The 21,094-nt window shown below is 44.5% G+C and overlaps 1 protein-coding gene across 1 annotated transcript in view; it reads right to left on the reverse strand.

Moving 5' to 3' along the window:
- Positions 1–21,094, reverse strand: part of DYNLT3 (dynein light chain Tctex-type 3) — a 118,781-nt gene that overhangs the window by 76,282 nt on the left and 21,405 nt on the right. Inside the window, exon 2 of the mRNA XM_085622909.1 lies at positions 15,743–15,784. Within this exon, the coding sequence (XP_085479035.1) occupies positions 15,743–15,784 (42 nt within the window). The remainder of the gene's footprint in view (positions 1–15,742; positions 15,785–21,094) is intronic.

Raw genomic sequence — 21,094 nt, forward strand, 5'->3', positions numbered from 1 at the left:
ACTTTAGTCTCTTAAAATGAAAGTTGAAAATAAATGGCAAATGTGTATGTGTTTTTTTATATCCAAGCAAATCAAAAGGCACCAGCCTCTTTTAAGACATAGATACATCTAACTAATCCATTTACGCCGTGCGTGCTGGAGTGATAGATACGCAAACAGACAAAACGATAGCCAAGACAACATTCCTCACTGTAGTACGCTCATCGGGGAATCGATCTGCCCGCCCTACGTCAAATCCGCCACAAAATAACCAAACAGCAAACAAGTTTATTCATAATGATCCAATATAAAGCCCCTTTCGAACGCGTTTCTCCAGTGTGGGGGTGCAGTTTGGAGGGACGCTGACAGTGAGTCTCCTTTCACCGGCAACGCCACGCTAATATATTCTACCTGGAGATTTATTTACATGCTTTGCATTTTAAGTGCCCGGATGCGAGCGCGGGACCGTCACATTCCAGAGGCGGCATCAGATGTAATGGGCACAGCCTCTATCGGCTCGGCGATAAGCTATTGCCCAAAGAAGAACAAGTGGGAAGTATAAACAAGCATTGGCCGCGCAGCCGCGAAAGTGACGCGGCCGCGAAAGTGAAAGTCATCGCAATCGCGGGCTGATGGGGTCTGTGCGCGTGCACCCGCGAAAGTGCGAGTGGTGTCCGCGGCAAAGGAAAGCCATAAAGGAAAGCCAGGGTGCTGAAAGCTGGCGGCTGCGCTCGTGCACGCACATGTGAACGCAAGCGCTAGGCCGTGTGGCAGCACTTTTAAAAGCCCTAACTAAATGTCTTGTTGTGCAGTGAATGCGCTGGCTCAGGCGAGACCTAATAAAAAGCACTTTCGGAGACATTCCCAGAAAACTACAGGAGGTACCATCACACCCCTCAGTGGCAAAAGTGTCTGCACTGCTCCAGAAAGTAACATTTTCTGGCAGTCTGATTACAAGAAATCCTCCCCTTACATTGCATTACCAAGACAATTAGAACGATGACGTAAAAAAGCTTTGTTTTTGCAGAGATACTTAGAAAGATATATCCCTACTTTAGAACAACTGTTGCTGAATTTATATTAAAGCAAATAAACTTCTTCAAAACAATAAATATCGTAGAATGCACGGAGAACCATGAGAGAGCAAAATATTTTTGACTGGACTGTAATACAAAGAAAAAAGAGAAAACAGATATGCAGGTGAAAATAAGTGGTGTAAAGATATGCTCATTTCTCAGAGGATTCAAACAATACATTAAAAAGCTACAGAGTGTGAACAAATCTAACAGCCGTATAGCCAATAAAATAAGCATATCAAGTCGTACTGCAAAGAGTTTAACAGTTTTAACATAGACAGGAATATATTTAAAAGAGATTCATATGGATATTGTTAACTAGGTTGCAACCCATAAACATAAGAGGGTCACCATCAGGACTTAGAAATTTGAAGAGATCCAAGATGAGAACTAAAAATCCCCACTAAGGGTTAGAAGGCAAGGAAGGCGATTGCAGCATGCCCAGGGGTAAGCGGGGGAAAAAGCTCTTACTCGAGGAAGGGTCTAAGGTCCCATGTTCCTTAAAGGAGAAGGAAAGGGAACTTAGAATCACTATAGAAAAAAATGTGAACATGCATGTGAGGGTGTACACAAAAATGGCCAGTCTGTATAGAAAAATAAGAGTATGTAAGGTAGGGGAGTAGGCAGCACTCTCCTCTCTGACTGAGGTTAAACAGCTTAACCGTATGTTAGAGGATGAACTTCCATATAAGATGCCCACAACTTAACAGTGCTACAGCAGACAAGTAGTTATAGTGCAACCAAATTAAATGTGGAGAACATGTGCTAACCAGGGTTGAGACACCAGTATACAGTAGGTACATGCAACCTTAGCATAATTATGTCAAAGTTGACTGTGTCATTGAAATCGTTGTTGGCCTTTTGCTTATCCCATTAGACAACTGGAATGCTACAGAGCACAGTAGTAAGGGCTGTTGCAGGCATGGTCTGGAGTTTACACATTACACTGATATTAATGCAAACTCACTGGTCGATATTGAAACAGTGCATGGAGTTGAAGATCTTGTGTTCTGCAGATGCGTGGGTATGATCCAGTCCTCCACTGATTTTGAATAATAATATCCAGTCCCTCATGAATGTCATTTAGGGGTAACTCCTGGCACTGCCTTTGTGATCCCTAGCATCAGCAGTGGCAAACTCAGTGCCAGGAACAGAAGCAGCTCATACTTATTGACGTAGGTAGGGGCTTCACTCTCCTTGTTTTTTGTCAATTTTTTATTATACTAATAGTGTATAATATTACATTGTTAGCTGTTAGTTTAATAAAAAAATGGAGTACAAATAGCTAGAATACCACTGTCCCTGGCAGCTGAGGTAAGTAAATAAAAATAGCTTTTAAATGTACCTATGTTGTGTACATGCTTGTAGTTTTGAGTGTGTTTATGTAAGAGAGAGTGTGTGTATGTGTGAATGTGCGTCAGGCGTGCAACACCCATTGGGCTCACCGGGCTTCAGCACCCCCCTGTCATGTGTGTCAGCCCGGATGAGACAGCCTCGCGGGCTGGCGTCCATCTAATTGCAGCCGGACCCGAGTACTTCACAGGTCTTTAAAAGACCATTTACTCGTTAATGAGGCTTTTGTTGTGTTTTCACCCCTTCTTACAGCCACTCTGCCTATCGCTGGAAAACTTAGCCCCCCCCCCCCGAAATCTTTTTCAGCCCCCCCCCCCCCCCGAAATTTGGCTCTAGTTGCCCGCCTGATGTGCGTACATGTATAGGCAAGTGTTTATGTGTGAATACGTGTGTATGTGTAAGCCAGTGGTGTAACGAAACTTGAGGGGACCCCCATGCAAAGTGCACAGACACCGCCCCCTCCCCCTCCTGGCCCACCGCCTAGCACTTTTGATGAGGAGGGGCCCCTAGGAGATCGGGGGCTTATGTTACACCACTAGTGTAAGCATGTGTATGTGTAAACATGTGTATGTTGAACGTGAAGGTCAAAGGGCATGTTAAGTCACTTCCGCTATCCCCGGCATTTTGGTGTATTGACTTCCATTATAAGAACTACGATCAATTACTGCACACTTAGGTAAGACCGCTATACTCATTTTACTTCAGTGAGCCCAAAGCACTGGCGTCCTCAGTCTGTGCTGTACTTAGCTGTAACAGCCTTACTACCGAATTACGCTTAGCTTTAGGATAAAAATAAAGACATGGTTCTCGTACTGCGTTAAAGACACTCTCCGTAAGTGAGAGGAAAATCTCGGGGGAACGATCACCATATAGAATATAAAACTATAGAGACACGAATTTAAAGCGTAATTCGTGATATAGAAAGGTGCCGAGAAATACCATTCCACTGATATTTCGTTCAAGTCCAGCGATAATTCCTTAGGTTTCTGAGAGCCGAGGAAGACGGACAGGGTTTATTCACACATCCTGACCAAATTCGGCCTTACCAAACATCTACTACGAATCCCCTCAAGGGAAGACATGTACTTGCAGAAGCTGCCATCCTGTCTCTTATGTTTGCAATGCATAAATAATGTATGCTAAGACATGTATAATATATGCGGCTCTCTAGCACTTCCTTCGACCTGGCTATCAAAGAACAAACATTGTGTATCTCTACAGCAGGACATTTTGTTAGAGCTGACAACATAAGATGTTATGGGCTAAATAAAACTCAAAAAGGGATCATGAACTTTCCATGAATTTTATCTTTTGATTTCTCACAGCGAATTGTGTAATGTCTAAGTCCCTGGTAGAAATATGTGCTGAATCCGATTATACTGTAAATAATGATGTTGTACCTCAAACAATCTTCGAATTAGAAGCATAACAAATGAAGAGGGTCTGCATTATGCCACTGTACAACAACCCGATGGAAATCAGAGTTCTTTGTTGATGTGGTCAAGTCTATGACCTGCCTAATAAAGAACGCATATAGTGCAACTAATTAGTCAACAATTCAGAAAGCGCATTAGATTTTTCAAGGAGCATGGAAAACGCTAGAAAATACATATAAAAAACAGATAAATCTAAGGTTTAGGAAAGATGCTAGCTATCACAGGGCATCGAGTAATCAGAAAATAGGACAAGTATATTATTCATAAAACCATTATGAATGCATGTTGCGATACCATCAGAACGTAGTGAGATGTACAATATGTAATCAACATGGCACAAAGTGCACTTTGTTAACTAATTGGAAGGCATTATAAAAATGAGCCCCAAGAAATGCACATCCACTCCCATAAATGCTTATTTGGAGAGATAAATGCGCACATGATTAACACGAGAACATGAGAACAAACAAATGCAAACTGGGTCTAACAAATCTTGAGGCAAATGTAAAGTCCAAGCATAAGCACATTTGTTTCTTCAACTGCACAGTTTTTTCAGACTTCCAGAAATATGCATTTCTTCAAACATACATTCCAAGAAACTTGTTTGTGTTTCTATTGTATCTGCACAAGATCATATTCAAAGGAGTCAAACATGGACAAAGCCAAGACATCATAAAAGAAGCCAATCAATCAATCAATCATTTGTAGAGCGCACTACTTACCTGTGAGGGTCTCAAGGCGTTGAGGAGGGGAGGGGGGGGGGGGGTTGCTGCTACAGCTCGAACAGCCAAGTCCTGAGAAGTCTCCTGAAGGTCAGCAGGTCCTGGGTCTGTCGCAGGTGGATGGGGAGGGTGTTCCATGTCTTGGCGGCGAGGTGGGAGAATGATCTGCCGCCGCTGGTCGTTCTGTGGATGCATGGAACGGTGGCGAGGGCAAGGTCAGCGGCGCGAAGCTGGCGGTTCGGGGTGTAGAAGGTGAGTCGTTTGTTGAGGTATACTGATCTGGCGATGTGGAGTGCTTTGTGAGTGTGGGTGAGGAGCTTGTAGGTGATTCTCTTGTTGACGGGGAGCCAGTGCAGGTCTCTCAGGTGGGTGATGTGGCTGTGGTGGGGGATGTCGAGGATGAGGCATGTGGATGCGTTCTGTATGCATTGGAGTCTTTTCTGGAGTTTGTCCGTGGTTCCCGCGTAGAGGGTGTTGCCGTAGTCCAGCCTGCTGCTGACGAGGGCCTGGGTGATCGTCCTTCTGGTTCCGGTGGGGATCCATCTGTAGATCTTGTGAAGCATGCAGAGGGTGTTGAAGCAGGAGGAGGAGACGGCGTTGAGTTGTTGGGTCATTGATAGTGATGAGTCAAGGATGAACCCCAGGTTGTGTGCTTGGTCAGTGGGTGTCAGTGCAGCTCCCAGCGTGGCCGGCCACCAGGAGTCGTCCCAGTCGGAGGGGGTGGAGCCGAGGATGAGAACCTCCGTCTTGTCTGAGTTCAGTTTCAGGTGACTGTTCTTCATCCATTCGGCACATGCCTTCATTCCTTCGTGGAGGTTGGTTTTGGCAGTGGCGGGGTCCTTGGTGAGGGAGAGGATCAGCTGGGTGTCGTCGGCGTATGAGATGATGTTGAGGTCGTGCGATGTTGGCAAGCGGTGCCATGTAGACGTTAAAAAGGGTCGGGCTGAGGGATGATCCTTGGGGTACATCGCAGGTGATCTTGGTGGCTTCGGATCGGAATGGAGGGAGGCAGACTCTCTGGGTTCTGCCGGTGAGGTCGGAGGTGGTCCAGTCCAGGGCTTTCTCGCGGATCCCCGAGTCGTGGAGAAGTGTGCGTAAGGTGTGGTGGCAGACGGTGTGGAATCCGGATTGGGACGAGTCCAGGGTGTTGTTTTCCTCGAGGAAGCGGGTCAGTTGCCTGTTGACAATCTTCTCGATGACTTTCGCCGGGAATGGGAGCAGGGAGATGGGCCGGAAGTTCTTGAGGGCCTTTGGGTCCGCCTTGGGTTTCTTGAGTAGGGCGTTGATCTCGGCGTGTTTCCAGCTCTCCGGGAAGGTGGCGGTCTCGAAGGAGCTGTTGAGTATCTTCCGGAGTTGGGGTGCGATGATGGAGCTCGGTTTGTTGAAGATGTGGTGAGGGCAGGGGTCGGATGGTGAGCCGGAGTGGATGGTGTTCATGATTTTGGTGGCGTCATCATCGTTGACGTGGTTCCAGGAGAGCAGGAGGCCGGTGTGGCTGGGGGGCGGTGTGTTTGAGGTGTTGGCGGCTGTCGGGGGGGGTCTGGGTGTTGAAGTTGTCGTGGATGTCTGCGATCTTGCGGTGAAAGAAGGTGGCTAGGCAGTCGCAGAGGTCTTGCGACGGCGGGAGGTCGTTAGAGCTGGAGCTGGGGTTGGTGAGTTCCTTCACGATATTGAGGAGCTCTTTGATGTTGTGCGCATTGTTGTTGATGCGTTCCTTGAAGGAGGTCCTTTTGGTGGTTTGAATGAGTTGGTGGTGTTTGCGGCTGGCGTTCTTGAGGGCTGCGTGGTTGTTCGGTGTCTGTTCGTGGCACCACTTCTTCTCGAGTCTTCAGCAAGTATGTTTGGAAGCCTGGAGGTCGGTGGTGAACCAGATGGCTTTTCTGTCGGTGTGTCTGTTTGAGTGTTTTTTGATCAGGGGGAGGGTGTTGGCGCAGTCGTCGATCCATTGCCTGAGGTTGCGGACAGCTGTGTTGTGGGGTCGGTTGGTGGGTCTCGGGCGAGGGTGGTGATTAGCTGGTCTTCGGTGACCTTGTTCCAGCTGCGGTGGGGGATCCATTGTGGGTGGTTGTGTGTGGTGTGTTTCTCGAAGGAGAAGTGGATGCAGTGGTGGTCGGTCCGTGGAGTTCTGTGGTGTGGCTGAAGGTGACGTGGTTGCTGGTCGAGAAGATGAGTCGCTGAACTGTGGCCAGTGTCCGGGGTGTCTGTAGACGAGGGTTCCTCTGAGGGTGGTGTTGGGATCGATGTGGATCTGGAAGTGCCGGTGTTCGGCGACGCTGAGGGTGGCTTCGGTGCTGGTCGTAAATCTGAGGGTATTCCTGTGGACGATGGCGATTCCTCCTCCTGGTCTGTTGGTGCGGTCCCTGCGGGTGATCTTGTAGCCGTCTGGGATGGCTATGGCAATGTCAGGTGCCGAGGAGGGGTTCATCCAGGTCTCCGCCTGCAAGGCAACATCCGGGGAGTATGAGACAAGTAGGTCCCAGAGTTCGATGGCGTGCTTGTAGACGGAGCGGGTGTTGAGTAGTATGCATCTGAGATGATTCCGAACTGCCCTGGTGGGACGGGCAGGATGTGCAGGTGTTCTTTGGCTGGTGAAGCTGCAGCTCCGGCAGGAGAAGGGTCCGTGTGTGAGCTTCGGGGTGACTTGGAAGCAGGTGAACGATCGGCCGGTGTTGAGTTAGCGGAGGGTGTTGGGAGTCGTAGCGGCGTCTGGCATCGTGGCGCTAGCGGGGGCCATGGGGTTTGGCGCTGGGTGCGGTCCAAGCACGGACAGGCACAGACGGGCTTGCCTTTTTGTTTATGGAACATTATTACACATGATTATGGAAATAAACCACATTGAGTCTGGACAACACTATTGTGGGCTGTGTAATAAGGGCCTAATTATGACTACGGTGGTTCGATGAACTGCCGCTGCCATGGTGGCAGTGCGTACGCCGCTGCACCGACGGTTCGGCCGCCCTATTACAAGTTGGCAGTCAGAGCGCCATAACCGCCAGGGCTCTATGATCCATGGTGGTTTTGCAGGGGTCTTGAGGCCGCAATATGCTTGGCGGTCCCGGTGTGGCACCTCCAAGCATATTACGGGTTTCCTCTTCGCCATGGTTTTCATGGCAGTGAGCCATGGGGTGCATGCTGGGGAGGCACATGTTGTGCCCTCCTGTGTGTATGCACCCCAGGTCCCACACAGCATGGACTGCATCAGTCCATGCTGTGCAGGAACTGCCTTTGACGCTCCCATTGTGGTGCCCTTTTCATAGGCACCACCAAAGAAACATCCCCCAGAGACTAAAAAAGTCATAATCTGGCGGGCGGTGTCAGTATGGCTGTGGCGGTCTTAGAGAAGGGTGGTGGCATGGCGGCCCTGCTCCAAGACTGCCAAAGTTGTAATTAGGCCCTAAGTAGCTATCACTCACTTTCAAAAACAAAAATAATATTAGATAGCAACAGCGTTTTTAATGTGAGTTAGGTTACAAATGGCACAAGCTGCAATATTAAAACAAGCATTTGCAATGCAATAGGTCTCGCATTTGCGAGAGTTTCAGCTATTGGCATTGTAAATGACGATGCCTTTTATCTAAATGTTTGTTTTAAAGCATCAATAAAAGGCATTGTCATTTACAATGCCAATAGCTTAAGCTGATGAAGCGGAGCCATCTTAAGACAGGCAGGCAGGCATCTCATGTGTAGCTATGTCTGAATCTTAACCTCAGGGATATTATCCCGCCATTGGGTTCAAGACCCAGACCATATTCCACGCAGGTCCTCCACATGCTCCCAGAATGCAATGTACCATCATGCTAAATCAGGAGTTTTAAAGTTTGTGCCATGGCAACTGAGACCTGGCCCTGTGTGAGTTAATTGTGCTACACTGCCATACAAACCAAAATGCCTTGAAGGGGGGGCGGCGTGTGCTACTACAACGTACTCTAATATTTTGAACCCCACACTACATCGTTTAGCACTGTTTGCTGTTATTTAAAAATGCGTTGTGAAGTGTTTCATTTGTGCCGGTGCTCAGCTACAGCACTTAATTTGTAGACACCGACATGGACACGGTGTCACTGTATGTTTTTTTTTTTTAGCAGAGTCAGTTAGTGGGGCATTTGGCTATTTAACAAACCTTAAAAAAAATATACCATTGGAACTTAAACCACCAGTCCACTTCAAGGTGACAATCGAGTGGTGAATTTTGTCCTAGGACTCTTTCCCAAATAAATAACTGTCAGTACTTTTTAGGATGCTTCACTGAGCTTTTGAAAATGTGCGGGCTTGTGCACCATTTTGCTTTTGGTTAAATGCACAAATTCCACTTTCACGCATCTTGTATGTTGAGTAGCACATCCCAAAATCCATAAATTACCGCATACGTGCAATCTGATTGGATGGGAACAGGGTGTATGTATGTACCTCACTCGCACAGGAGCGAACAAACCGAAACAATTCGGGGCTTATTTACAAGCCCATTGCGCTGCCGCTACGTACTTTTTCCCCATATTAAAAGTGGCGCACCGACGGCACAAGCGGCTTGTGAATAAGCCCCGAATTCATTTGTACTTAAAACGGAGCAAATTCATTTCATTGCCCGTTTGGTGCGAGAGTATCATGGAACAGAGAAGACAGAATTTTGTACAAACAAGGCCAACACAGATATCAAACTAATGTCAACATTTTGTCGTGTGTAAATAAGAAATAGATAAACAATGCAGCTACCCTAAATTCACATTTACCCCCGCTCACAGAGAAATGGTGTCTTGGAGTCCGATAAAACCAAGAGGCTTTCACCCAAAACTTTCAACTGGCACCAAAAAATAGGAGCATTTAATTGACGCCATTCATTCAGACTGCGTGTGGAATAGATAATATAGAACATGGTATTTACCCAGCCTGGTCAAAAGCAGAGGTAATGGATAATTTTGGAGGGAAGATGTAAATAACGACGTAGAAAACGTATTCCACTTTTCGAATGAGAAATGCGAGTCTTCATTTCAACCAAAATATTTATGCACTTTCTTTCAATTACATAAGTAGCAAAAATAGTGCAAACTGCGCTGTTTTTTTTCAGTGTTGTTTGTCGATAACTTTGCACTGGGGCAGAAGCGTGCAAATTTATTTGCTCCATTCTTTTCCCTTGTAAGATAGGAAACGCAGAAATTGTATTTGCTCAACCATGCCAAAATAAATAAATAAGAAAAATAAGGAAAAAAAAATCACTCTGAAGCTATTTCGCTTGGTTTAAATAATAATAAACTGACCAGGTGTATACAGCTTTTCAAACGTGAAAGCAGAGACTAAGCTCGAGGCAACATATTTTGTCCCTTTCTAAGTATCATCGATGATGAGAATTAAAATGACCCTTTATGAACTACAAATGGTTTTGTAACTTTTGAATTGTAATTGCACATTGATTTATAATCCTTTTTTTTTGCTGCAGATTTATATAGGGCGAACTCGACCCGAAGCTATTGAAGCGCTTTCTATGAGCACCAGTTACATTACACAAGGACACATTCATCCATTAATATAACATAAGTGTAAGCAATGGCTCCCGCTCCATTTCGTTCATGCGTGTAAGAATGTGCCTTTCAAATGGTCGGGCGTTGCCTTTCTAGTAATAATTTTCAAGTGTGCTATCATTAAACCTAGCGAAAAACTGACTTGTCCGGTTTTGCTATTTGCACCAGATCAAAGTTTCTTCAATACATCCGGTTTCTTTCTTCGCATCTCCAGGGAGATCTGGTTATTGCTCCTTAAAAATAATGTTGTTTTCATTGGGGCTAGTGTTTCCATCGTCCCCCCTTAAGCCCCAAAGCGTTACTGAATAAAATAAAAGTGAATCTCTACCTGCGGTCGGATTTGCATGGGATAAAAGAGGGGGGGAGGGAGGGGCAGCTGCCCTTTGGTGTCCGGGTTTACAGGGGGTGTTTGCCGGCACGCTCTCGGCAGCATCTCTAAAGGCCGGGAAACAAAGGGGCAGGCAGGATAAGGTGTGAACGGCCTCTGCCTCCCAGACATTTACTTCACAACCACTGGCACGTGGAAAAAATTAGTTCTTTGCTAAAACTCAGAGGCCAGTTTCTACCACAGTCATTTAGATTTAGGATGTGTCACGTGACTTGGTATTTGCAGCAAACTTTGCTTAGTTGTGATGAATATACCACAAGGTCATTCCTATGGGGCAGTGCGGTAGCCTCGGTTGGTGTCACTTAGTCGCGATGTCATTCATGACTTATTGCATGTTAAGTTCCTCACCGCAGCCTGCTAAAATGCAGTGCTAATTTGCCTGATTTCTCCGTTGATTAATCAGACCGGTACATGCCCTCGAGAAAGCACGGGCTCTTTTCTTTTCAGATTAAACTTCGTAATTTGAGTCGCATCCACAGCACAGCAGACCGCCCGAATCAATTGTGAGCATCTGTATACACGAGGCGTATGCACATTTTAAATGAACCCTCTCACGTGAAAGCTTGTGTTCACAAGATGAAAGAACAGTTTAAAGGAGTCTTCCATGTATGTTCATAAAATGTTTTCAGTTGTCGCAGTGGCTTTTGGCCACTAATAAGCACAAGCGCTTCCACAACACCCAGCATTTGGTATAATTACTTCGGTATACGAGTAAACATTCCAGTAATTAGACTGGTAGCATATTTAACAAGAAGATTGGCCTCTATGTTTTTCATTCTTTATGATCAAAATCTGAGCCCGGGAGCCTGCACAAACTGTGGTGCTGAGGCAAGGGCGTTCCTGTTACAAGGGCCAACCTTAGATGAAGTTAAAACATTTTAGTGAAAATTTGCCAACTCTCCTCATGTCGCAATTCCTGGGCACTTGAGCTAATTTGTAAGCGTTCCACTCCAGTGTGTTTGGAACAAACGCAGCCCTTGTTAACATCTGAAATGGTCGGAGACAATGGCAGGGAATCGCAGCGCGGCCCGGAGACAAAGGGGCTGGACGGGCCGGCGGAGGAGGCCCCATATGTCTGCAGGGAGGGAGGAGGCCTGACACGGGCGGCGTCGTGAACCGGGAGGGGCGTGCTGAGGCTGCTGTAGTGCACATCGGTGCAGAGGGCAGAGCAGGGCGGTCTGTGAAGGACTGCCAGTGCCTAGAGGAGCACAGAGCAGAACATAGGCGGCCTGTAGAGCGTGACCCTTAAGGAGCTGGTAAATGCCTGACTGCCGGGCAGCATATGATGAGAGTGAGTCTGTACGTAGGAGCCATGCCCACACAGGGCAGGGTGGTCTGTGGAGCGTGATAGCCGTGCAGTGAAATAAGTCTGGAGCAGGAGGCAGCCCAAAGTGAAAGTGATCGCGATTGCGATCGCCGCGAAAGTGAAAGTGATCGCGATTGCGATCGCGTGCTGCGGAGGAAAGACACATGGCGCTGCGCGCGTGCACGTTCACGTGCACTGAAGCTTTAGGCCACAGCAGCACTTTGAAAATCCCAACTATAAAATGTCTCTCCGAGCCAGCGCAAGCGCTGGGGCTCAGCGAGACCTAAACATATTGTGCAACAGTTAGTGTGAGAGGTGGCGCACTAAGTGCTGGGAGGCTGAGGGGAAAGCTTTGGTCACTAAAGTTTTCCTACATGCCAGCCAGAGGTTTATTTTTGCTTTTTCAGCTGAAGAGGCTCCCAGCGCTGTGGCGGGTGTCGCCTTGGTGAAGAGAAAGTAATCACAGGCACAAAAAGCAATAAAGAGTGTGAGTGAGTCATCATAAGAAAAACAAAAACTTCTGCATCTGATGCCATGGGCGTTTACTCTTAGCAAATCCAGGACATTTCTCGAATTTCCTGTTTCCAGGGGACATATGATCGTCCCAGACAGCAAAAAGGTCACCTGGAACGTCATTGGAGGGATTGTTCTAAATAATCAAGCCTTTCACTGCCACTTCCGACACCAGAGCAGGTGGGAGCTGCACCGTCCAGATAACCCGTAGTCGGTAGACAGGATTAAGGCTTTGGAAGAGCTATGGTCTCTTAAAGAAAGCTAATATGCTTGGCCATGACAAGGTGGAGCAATAGATATTTGTGATTACCAGCATGTGCCACAAAAAAAAAAGAAAACATGCTGCTTCCTATGCTTGCAATAAAAATGAACATAAATAAACCCTAATGCAGCTGTTTTAGTGGTAATGTTCTGAAAATTAACCTTTCGGTTGCCCTTTGCACCAAATAAAGCACAACATAGCTAAGGATTGAAAAGAAGTCAGGCAGCTACAATACTAGATGGTCACTTAAAGACTATAACAAAAACTTTAATAAACAAACATCTATAAATCACCATCTAGCCTGGCATCAAATTGTAGGCAGAACAGATTTGCTGTCTTTAAAAGTTAGTATAAAAATAAAACAAAAAAAGCACAGTTTAAACTATTTTTGTCACTGAAGAGTAAGGAACCATTTTTAGCGGTAGGTGAACAATGTGTGCATGTTTTGGGAGTCACTCAAGTGAAAGTAGCCTATGAGAAAAATGGGCTGACCCATTGCCACTTTCTGTATGTTGTAGTGGGTAGAAGAAAAATGTGAATGACAGTGTAACAGACCATATGATGAAGCCCACAGACCAAAGGTCTCTCTGTGTATGTATATTATATCCGATTTTTTTTTTTTTTTAAATATAGTCTGGTGAGGCACAGTATATTATCTCAAATGCTAGATCTAAAAAGACACCTTAACTTGTATTTCAGACATAGCTGTCTCAAATGTCAGACCTAAAAATACACCTTAACTTGTATTTCAGACACATTTCTGAGATATGAAATTGATTCCCAAAGACAGTTATGAATACATAAAATAATACTGTAGAGCTACTACTTCTTCTGCTGTTCATCTGAAGTGTCTACAGAGAATTCAAAACGTGACTGCTTCTAAAGTGCGTTTCAGGTTCTTCCTATTTGAAAGCCATTCACTGCCTGCCTTTCTCCAAATTAATTATTTTTAAAGCTATATGCTTAGACTTCTGAGCCTAGAATCATTCTAGACCCTCCTTTTTGCAAAATAAGTTGCAGCATTACCTTCTGAGTCTTGACCTTCTGTCCAAGAAACATTGCTTTTTCTAGTACCTAGGGTCCATCTGACCAGCACAGGTGCTCGGGTGTTTTCTGTGGTTGCTGCTAAAACTTCTGCCAATTCAGAAAAGCATAAAAAACTTGGCCTTTCTCCAACTAATTGTTTCTCCAAGTAATTGCATCTGTTGTTTCCAGCTCCAATTAATTGCAGTCTTTAGTGCCAAGATACCTTTCAGGTATCATTGCTCTCAATAAGGGTTTTTTAAGTTTCTTGTTTTGTTTTGTGACCATCTTGTCCCTTCAACTGTAGGTTTTAGGGGAATTTCTGAGGGCAGGATGTGGTTGGCAGCCAATTGGCTGCCCGGTTCCCTCCCACCTGATGACCACTTCCTGCGAAGTGTGGTATCTGGGCATCCCATGATGCATCATTCTGCCTACTTCCAATATGGCAAGTCCTCCCTCATGGCGTGTGGATCTCCCAAGCCCAACCTGTAGGAGTGGCTACCAAGGGGGTTACACGCACTGGAAAATTGGTTTGGCATCTGTTGTCCCAGGTGCCAGCCATCTGCCTGAACAATGGAGCATCCTCACTCCAAAGTGTAATCCATTTGCCCTCAAAGGCGGCTGCTCCTTTGAAGCTTGACTTTTGGACCAACACCTGTGTGGCTTCCTAAAGAAGGGAGCTTACACCTCCTTCCACAGCAGGCCCCTATTGTATCCTTTCCTGGGAGTCATTAGCATGTCTCCCCAGAAAGACAGAAAGACGTTTCGGCTACAGGACCCTATGTGCTGCCAGTATGGGCACAGGGGACTAGAGGCAACAAAGTGACAACTTTGCTAAAATCGCATATTGCAACTTTACATTAATTTAGACCTGAAAATCCAGTTGAGCTTATTATAACGAGTTGTTTGATACCTTGGATGACCCACTTTGGTTGTACCATTCTAGAGTTACCACAGCTAAGCGGTCAGCATGTAACTCTGCTCTTGCCAATGGGCGACCAAACTTTTCCACAGTAAAAATGACAGCTCTGCGCTTTAACTGTCAAAACATGTAAAGTTGCATGTTCTGCAAGTGGAATATATTGAATCCTGCCCTAGAAATCGATAGGACTGTCACAGGGGATACTTACACATATACTAGGTTAAGTCTGGCTTTGCCATTACTTTAATTGGCAAAATCGGACCAGCAAACTTCTCATCCATCCTGCAAATGGTGGGATAGGAGTCCAGTTTTTCTCGTGTCCAACCCAGGGTGGCACAACCAGAGTTCCATTCCTTGGGGCTTCCCAACTTAAATGCTCTTGGTACCATTTACCAGGGACTTACAGGTAAGCTTGCTCAGCCAATTGGGTAAAAGCCAATTTGAAATATCAGTTTACGGGCAAGGGCACATGGAATGAGGACTGGTTATCAGGTCTAAGTGCACTCTCAGAGTCGAAAAACCAGCAGCATAAGTCTAAAAACTTTGGGGTGACCATACAAAAACAGCATTTCCTTCCATAGGGCATGAAAGAGCTTAAATTGAATCTTAAATACACAGCCATTCTGAATACGGTCCATGAAAATATGTTTTGCCTGTCTAAGACAGAGGCTAATGTGGTTTCTGTGCTGTGTGAAGGGTGGAAAGCACACTGAAGTGTTACATTTATGGTTAACAATGCAACCATATCTGCAATGACATGATGTCACAGCTAAAACATCACAAAGTTGCACTCAGCGAATCAGGACGCTTAGATCAGTTTAGTATTTTCTGATATGGGGAACAATTAATGGGTATATGGAATAGAGATTCTGAAGTGGATATACCAAGCATCTGCCAAAATTTGAGCAAATTATTAAATGAAAACAGTGCATTTTTAGCAAATCAAAGAAATCCATTAACTCTGCAAGTCATCACTCTAGAATCTCCACAAGGTCGTTATCACCAACTCTGTAATAATTATGTTCTGATGAGATGAGACAATTTTGGTACAATTGTTTCTGAACGAGACTTTAATAAATATTATGATCTTGATGCATCATGCTGGGTACATTCTGATGTAATTGTCACATAAAAATGGGTAACAGAGCTCTGTTGTTGCACTATAAAAGAGCTTTACTGTGAACTATGAAATCGATTTTTTTTAAAGAAAGGTCAGCAAAAGCAACAATTAAAAACATTTCCCACAAACCTCTTTCACGGTGCTGCTTGCTTCATCTGGATTAAATGTGGCCTAGAACCAAAAGATAAAACAGAGTGTCAGCATTATATAAGAACTGAGTTCTGAATCATTAATAATTGTTTTTTTAAATTGAATATTAAAATTCGCACAATGCTTTGTGTCGCTTCAAAATCATACAGACCAATTTCGTCACCTCCTCTTTCTCTATTCGACAGTTTGTTTGCAAAACTAAAAGACCAAATTACCAAACTTAATTTGCTACGTATTTTCATAGATGGAGAACAGGTAATGTCAACAAAGAACAAAAGACTTGGAAATAGAGCTGGAGGCAATAGAGTCATCCAGACTAGATTAATAAGAAAGGCATACATACATACACCAAACTAAAGTAGGTTACAGCAAATCATACCAAAATTATAGATGTTAAAATGCGTTGGTGTGTGGAAGGATGTTGCCTTTTCTATGAGTTAGCAAAATAGCAGGCTGTTTGACAGCTGCATTGTTTACCAGAATTAAGAAATGTTTTCATCATAGGCTAGGTTGAGGTGTCACCTAAGATTATATGTGAGAATAGTGATAACAAAAATAACGCCGGATGTAAATATTGTGGCCTAAACATTATTTCTAAAAAATATTACTCTAGTGGGTGTAGAGTGTCTACTTCTAACTCCAAAAGGCCAAAAGTTTGTAAACACTATTTAAGATAGCATATTTTGGCCCAGCATGAATCAGTCCACATATTCTGGTTCCATACGGTCACTCAGCATGTTAAAGTTGCTGAAGAAGATGGTCTTAAGAGTAGCTGCCAAACCTCAAACCTTTGATGATGGCATTGGAGATTTAGGAGGGGGCGGAGGGACTGGACTAGTGTGAGCAGGAGATAGGGTGGAATACTACAGCCTGGGCTGTGGAGAGTAAGAAGTAATGGGAGAGGTGCTTGAACGAGATATTGGGCAGTTGGTGTGATAGTGTGCAGGCCCATGCTGGTCTTTGGATGACAGCGTGGCCTCCGTTTTGTTTGCAGTGGCCTGTGTGCTAGATGCTGCAGTGAAGAGGCACCAGGACATCAATAACGTTTGTTGAGATGGGGCAGAACCAAATTTTTGTGATGAAGATGCATCAATTCAGTGAGCTACGATGAGATATTGATATGTCTGCTGCACACAGTAGTGCAGAGTGTGTGTTGAACAGTATGCACGATAATTTGGAACGACCTCCTTCAACACATCAGAGCCTCCTCCTCACTTACTGAGTTCTGCAAGAAGCTGAAGGCCTGGCTCTTCATATAAGCACCTTGGGACCACACATCTGCACACCTTGCGCAAGCGCCTGGATACCCTCTCGGGTGATATGTACTATACAAATAAACATAACATAAGAATGAGTCACTGGTGGGTTTGTTCTCCTTTATTTCCTTAAGGTGCTGACTGTAAGATTTTGTCTGCAAAGACATAGGTTTGACAAGTGACTGAATCTTCCTCAGCTCTACTGGTGGTTGAATTGCACAGGTGTGAATCTGCCCCACTCTAAATGTCCTTTCAAAGGTTGGCCTGACACGAAGGTAGTGATTTTCAAGAAATCACAAAGGAACCATTTTATTTCAACACATCTGCACAACACTGACGCCTTATATTAATATGCACAAACCTTATAATTATGTGAACTAAATGGAGTGATGACCATAGATAGGCACCTCAAGTACCATTCACTGCATATTAGTCTCACACACTGACGTAGCGGATGTATTTAATATATTAAGGGTCGGATTTGTATTTGCAATGTTCTATTTAGGGTTACATTGCGCTATAGCGCAATTGCATCGCAACAGTTTTAGCAGTGCACTCATCGTTCGTGTTGATCATTTGTTCAGGAAAAATGGAGTGTCTGGCCTGTACAAATTATTTGACAGAATGAGAAAAAGACATGGTGTTTCCCGGTTTTGTGATATTGCATGGGAAGAGCTTAGGCAGACAAGACATTACATCGTACACACCATCAAACAACACAGCAGCAATTGAGAGAATAAGTGTGCATGTAACAAACACACATAAGCATAGGGAGATGAACACAGTTATTCTTCTAAGTATTAAAAAGCCAAATCACCACCTTTCATCGGTCACCTTTCGTAGTCCACACACAAACATAACAGACAATACAAAAAAGCTCACCCATTAAAAAAAATAGGTATGATCAGTGGTGTCTCCTTCGCTAAGACGGGGAGCATCGCCCCACTGCTCTCGGAGCAGTGTAAAAGGGAAAATAAAATAATAACAACAGATGGTACTTTCATTTTATTTTTAGTATCTTGCAGCCAGGCTAGGACGGGCTGGACTGGGCTCCTGTGATGCCAAAGGGAGGAGGAGGAGGACAGTTTGGTCGGACGTCTTGGGCCGACCAAACCGTCATACGCACTTAGCATGTTCTCCACCGGACTGTAATGCACAAACTTGGTGGAGAACATGTCAGTCTCCATCTGAGCGCTGAACCACGTTACTCAGACCACTCACGATGCTGCTTTAATGGTAACAGCAGTGTGGTGATTGGCTTAGGAGAGCCGTGGTGCTGCTGGGAGCAAGGGGAACAGCGAGGACGAAGAAAAGGCTAGGGCTGGTGACCGGCCATGAGCAGGTAAGTATTCTTTTTGTATGTCTAAATCCCCATCCTCCCCACCACCATTCCCTACCAGCCACCACTAGTCACGAAAGGAACATAATTATATAGGCTGGAATGGTTTATAATTATCCTTGTCTGCTATCTCAGAGTTGAAGAGTTCAAAGTAAAAAGCTTAGGTCTGTGGAGCCAATATGAAGTGAATTTGTTTAGCATGTTCAGGAACTAGGAGGATGGAGTGCTCATTCAGTTGGCAGACTGAGCAGAAGACGTGTGTTTTCATATTGCACCTGAATTTTAGTAAGTCACTTGAAGTCTCAAAGGAAGACACTTATCTTTGCACTATGGGGGTGAGCAAACTTTTTGGGCCATATCGCTTGGTTCATTCTAAATTTTGCTTTTGCCCCGTTTCAGACAAAAATATCTTAACTTTTTATTTAGAAATTTCTTGAACATTGGCAGACTCTTTTTTACAAGTGATGTGTGAATTTTTCAACTCACCTTGATATAATACAATATACTCCCAGCTCCTGGAAGACAGGTAAATCAAGAGCATTGTTCTTTGGCATTGTATTGGAGAAGACGATCTCATCCAGGAACTGAACTGACGATGGTGTAAATAGGGAAACTTGGAAAAAGATCTGAGCTTTCTTGACTGACCAAATTATGTGATACTCAGTTTCCTGAAGAAGCACTTTAAATGTGCTATCACTGTGCTGCCAGTGAACTGAAGATCTTACGTTTAGAGGGACAGTGCTGCTAAGGCTGCAGCGTTGTGGTACATATTTAGTTGCTGAGTTCCTACTTTTAGGGAGGCTGGCAGATAGGTGTTCCAGACGCCAACCATCTCCAGGACGTCCTGCTCCAAATACAATGGGAATTCACAACTTATTCTGTTACCTGTTCTTGCAGCATGTCCAATGTTGTACAGCATAGGTTAAAAAAATGACAAAAAAGCCTATGATGCGGCTGATCATGTAATTTTCTAGGCATGTGCTCTTTTGTAAGCTCTTTTTTTGTTTTTGTTTACCAATCTGAATTGGATCAGTAAACAAAAAGAAAACAATTGTAGCACAATTGTGGGGAAGCAATGCTTGCTGGGACAATTAATATGGTGGGGGAGCTATAATCCTGAAGGGCAGGGGTTGGGAAGCAACAGGGTGGCTTGGGAAGCAACACAGTGGGAGAAGCATGGAATCAACAGGGGCAAGTGTGGAAGCTGACACTTGGGAAGACATCAAGAGACTATAGGATGAAATTTCAGAGGCAGAAAAACATGGGTGGATAAGAGCAGGGTGTACTAAAATGCCTATGACATCTGGGTTTCAGCGGATGGAAGACCAGTGTTGCAAGGCAGCTTGTTGTTCCCTATGACACAACATTTCAATGGTCCTGCACGCATTGTGCATCCACTTCATTGAAATGGCCAAAAGTTTTACCATTGGTTTTGATGAGTGTTCGAAGCACCCCTGTAAGGAGAACAGGTTTACCACCTCATGAAATCCTCATGGGTCATGCAATGAGACTGCCTGCTGTACCTGCAAATGAGTTTGTAAACATAACAGGTAACATGATACTTGATTACAGCAAAGGATTAGCTAATGTGGTGCATTCTGTTTTGTCACCAGGCTGGAGCTGCCACTGCAAGTTCACATCAGGTGCAATGTCACAACCTCAACCAAGGTAAAGAAAAGTGCTAACATGTTGCCTGGAGCCAAGGTGGAAAGGCCCCTACCAGGTCATCCTGATCACAAACACTGTGGTTAAATGTCCTGGGACACTAAATTGGGTGTACGCCTTGCACGCTCAGAGAGTAAAGTTCTCATTCGAAGAAGTAGTGTTTTATGAGCCAAATCCGAGATCTCCTGTATCTGTATGTCCAGCAGGACCATAGGGGTAAATTACAGCTGAATCTCTCACTGGTGCAAGTTCTGAAAATCTCGCAAAGAGGTGGGAACCACACTCTGAAGAAGAATCAAGAGTTGAGAATAAAGGATCCGTTGAAGCGTCATTGGAGCAATCAAATGACCCAGATGAAGGAACAAGTGTGAGAAGAGGAAGATCCCCATGGATACTGGAAAGGCCGAATGGTAGGAGGCAATTGAAATCAAGTACGTCAATTGAACGAATACCACAAATCTTGTGGTATAAGCAAAGAAGAAGAAGAAGAAGATCAACAGACACCAAGGAGATCCAAGAGAGAAAGAGCATGATGTTGTAGGTATTCTGCACCCGAAAGGGCTTACTATGGGGAGAATGTACAGAATGTGTTAGGTCAAAAACCTAATGAACTCAAATCAGGATCATGTGAACCGCCATGATATGAAACATAAAGAAACAGCATTGACTAAAAAAAAATTCTGAAACAAAAATTGCAATCAAAGAACTTTACAAGCACTTCTTAGTGAATTTAAAAATCAAATCCATTGAGACGACACAAGATGAACTGTGTTTAAAACTACAAAATAAAAGACTGAAATAAATTAAACTGACAATAAACAATTAACAAAAATAAAGAAAAAGAATTAAACAGAATTCCCTAGGGTCAAGGTTGCAGTATAAGAGTAGTGATAACACATTTAGAAGAAAATGGACTAGGGATAGGGATACCTCGAGAAGATTTCTGTATATCAGCTGAATGAAATAACTACAAATGATCAATCAAGGACCTTGCATATTTGCACAAATAGAACTCAACACAGATAAATAAATCTGTCTGATTCTATTGTTCTACATAAGGTCCGACTATAG

This window comes from Triturus cristatus, chromosome 8 (genome assembly GCF_964204655.1).
Source record: "Triturus cristatus chromosome 8, aTriCri1.1, whole genome shotgun sequence".
NCBI lineage: Eukaryota > Metazoa > Chordata > Amphibia > Caudata > Salamandridae > Triturus > Triturus cristatus.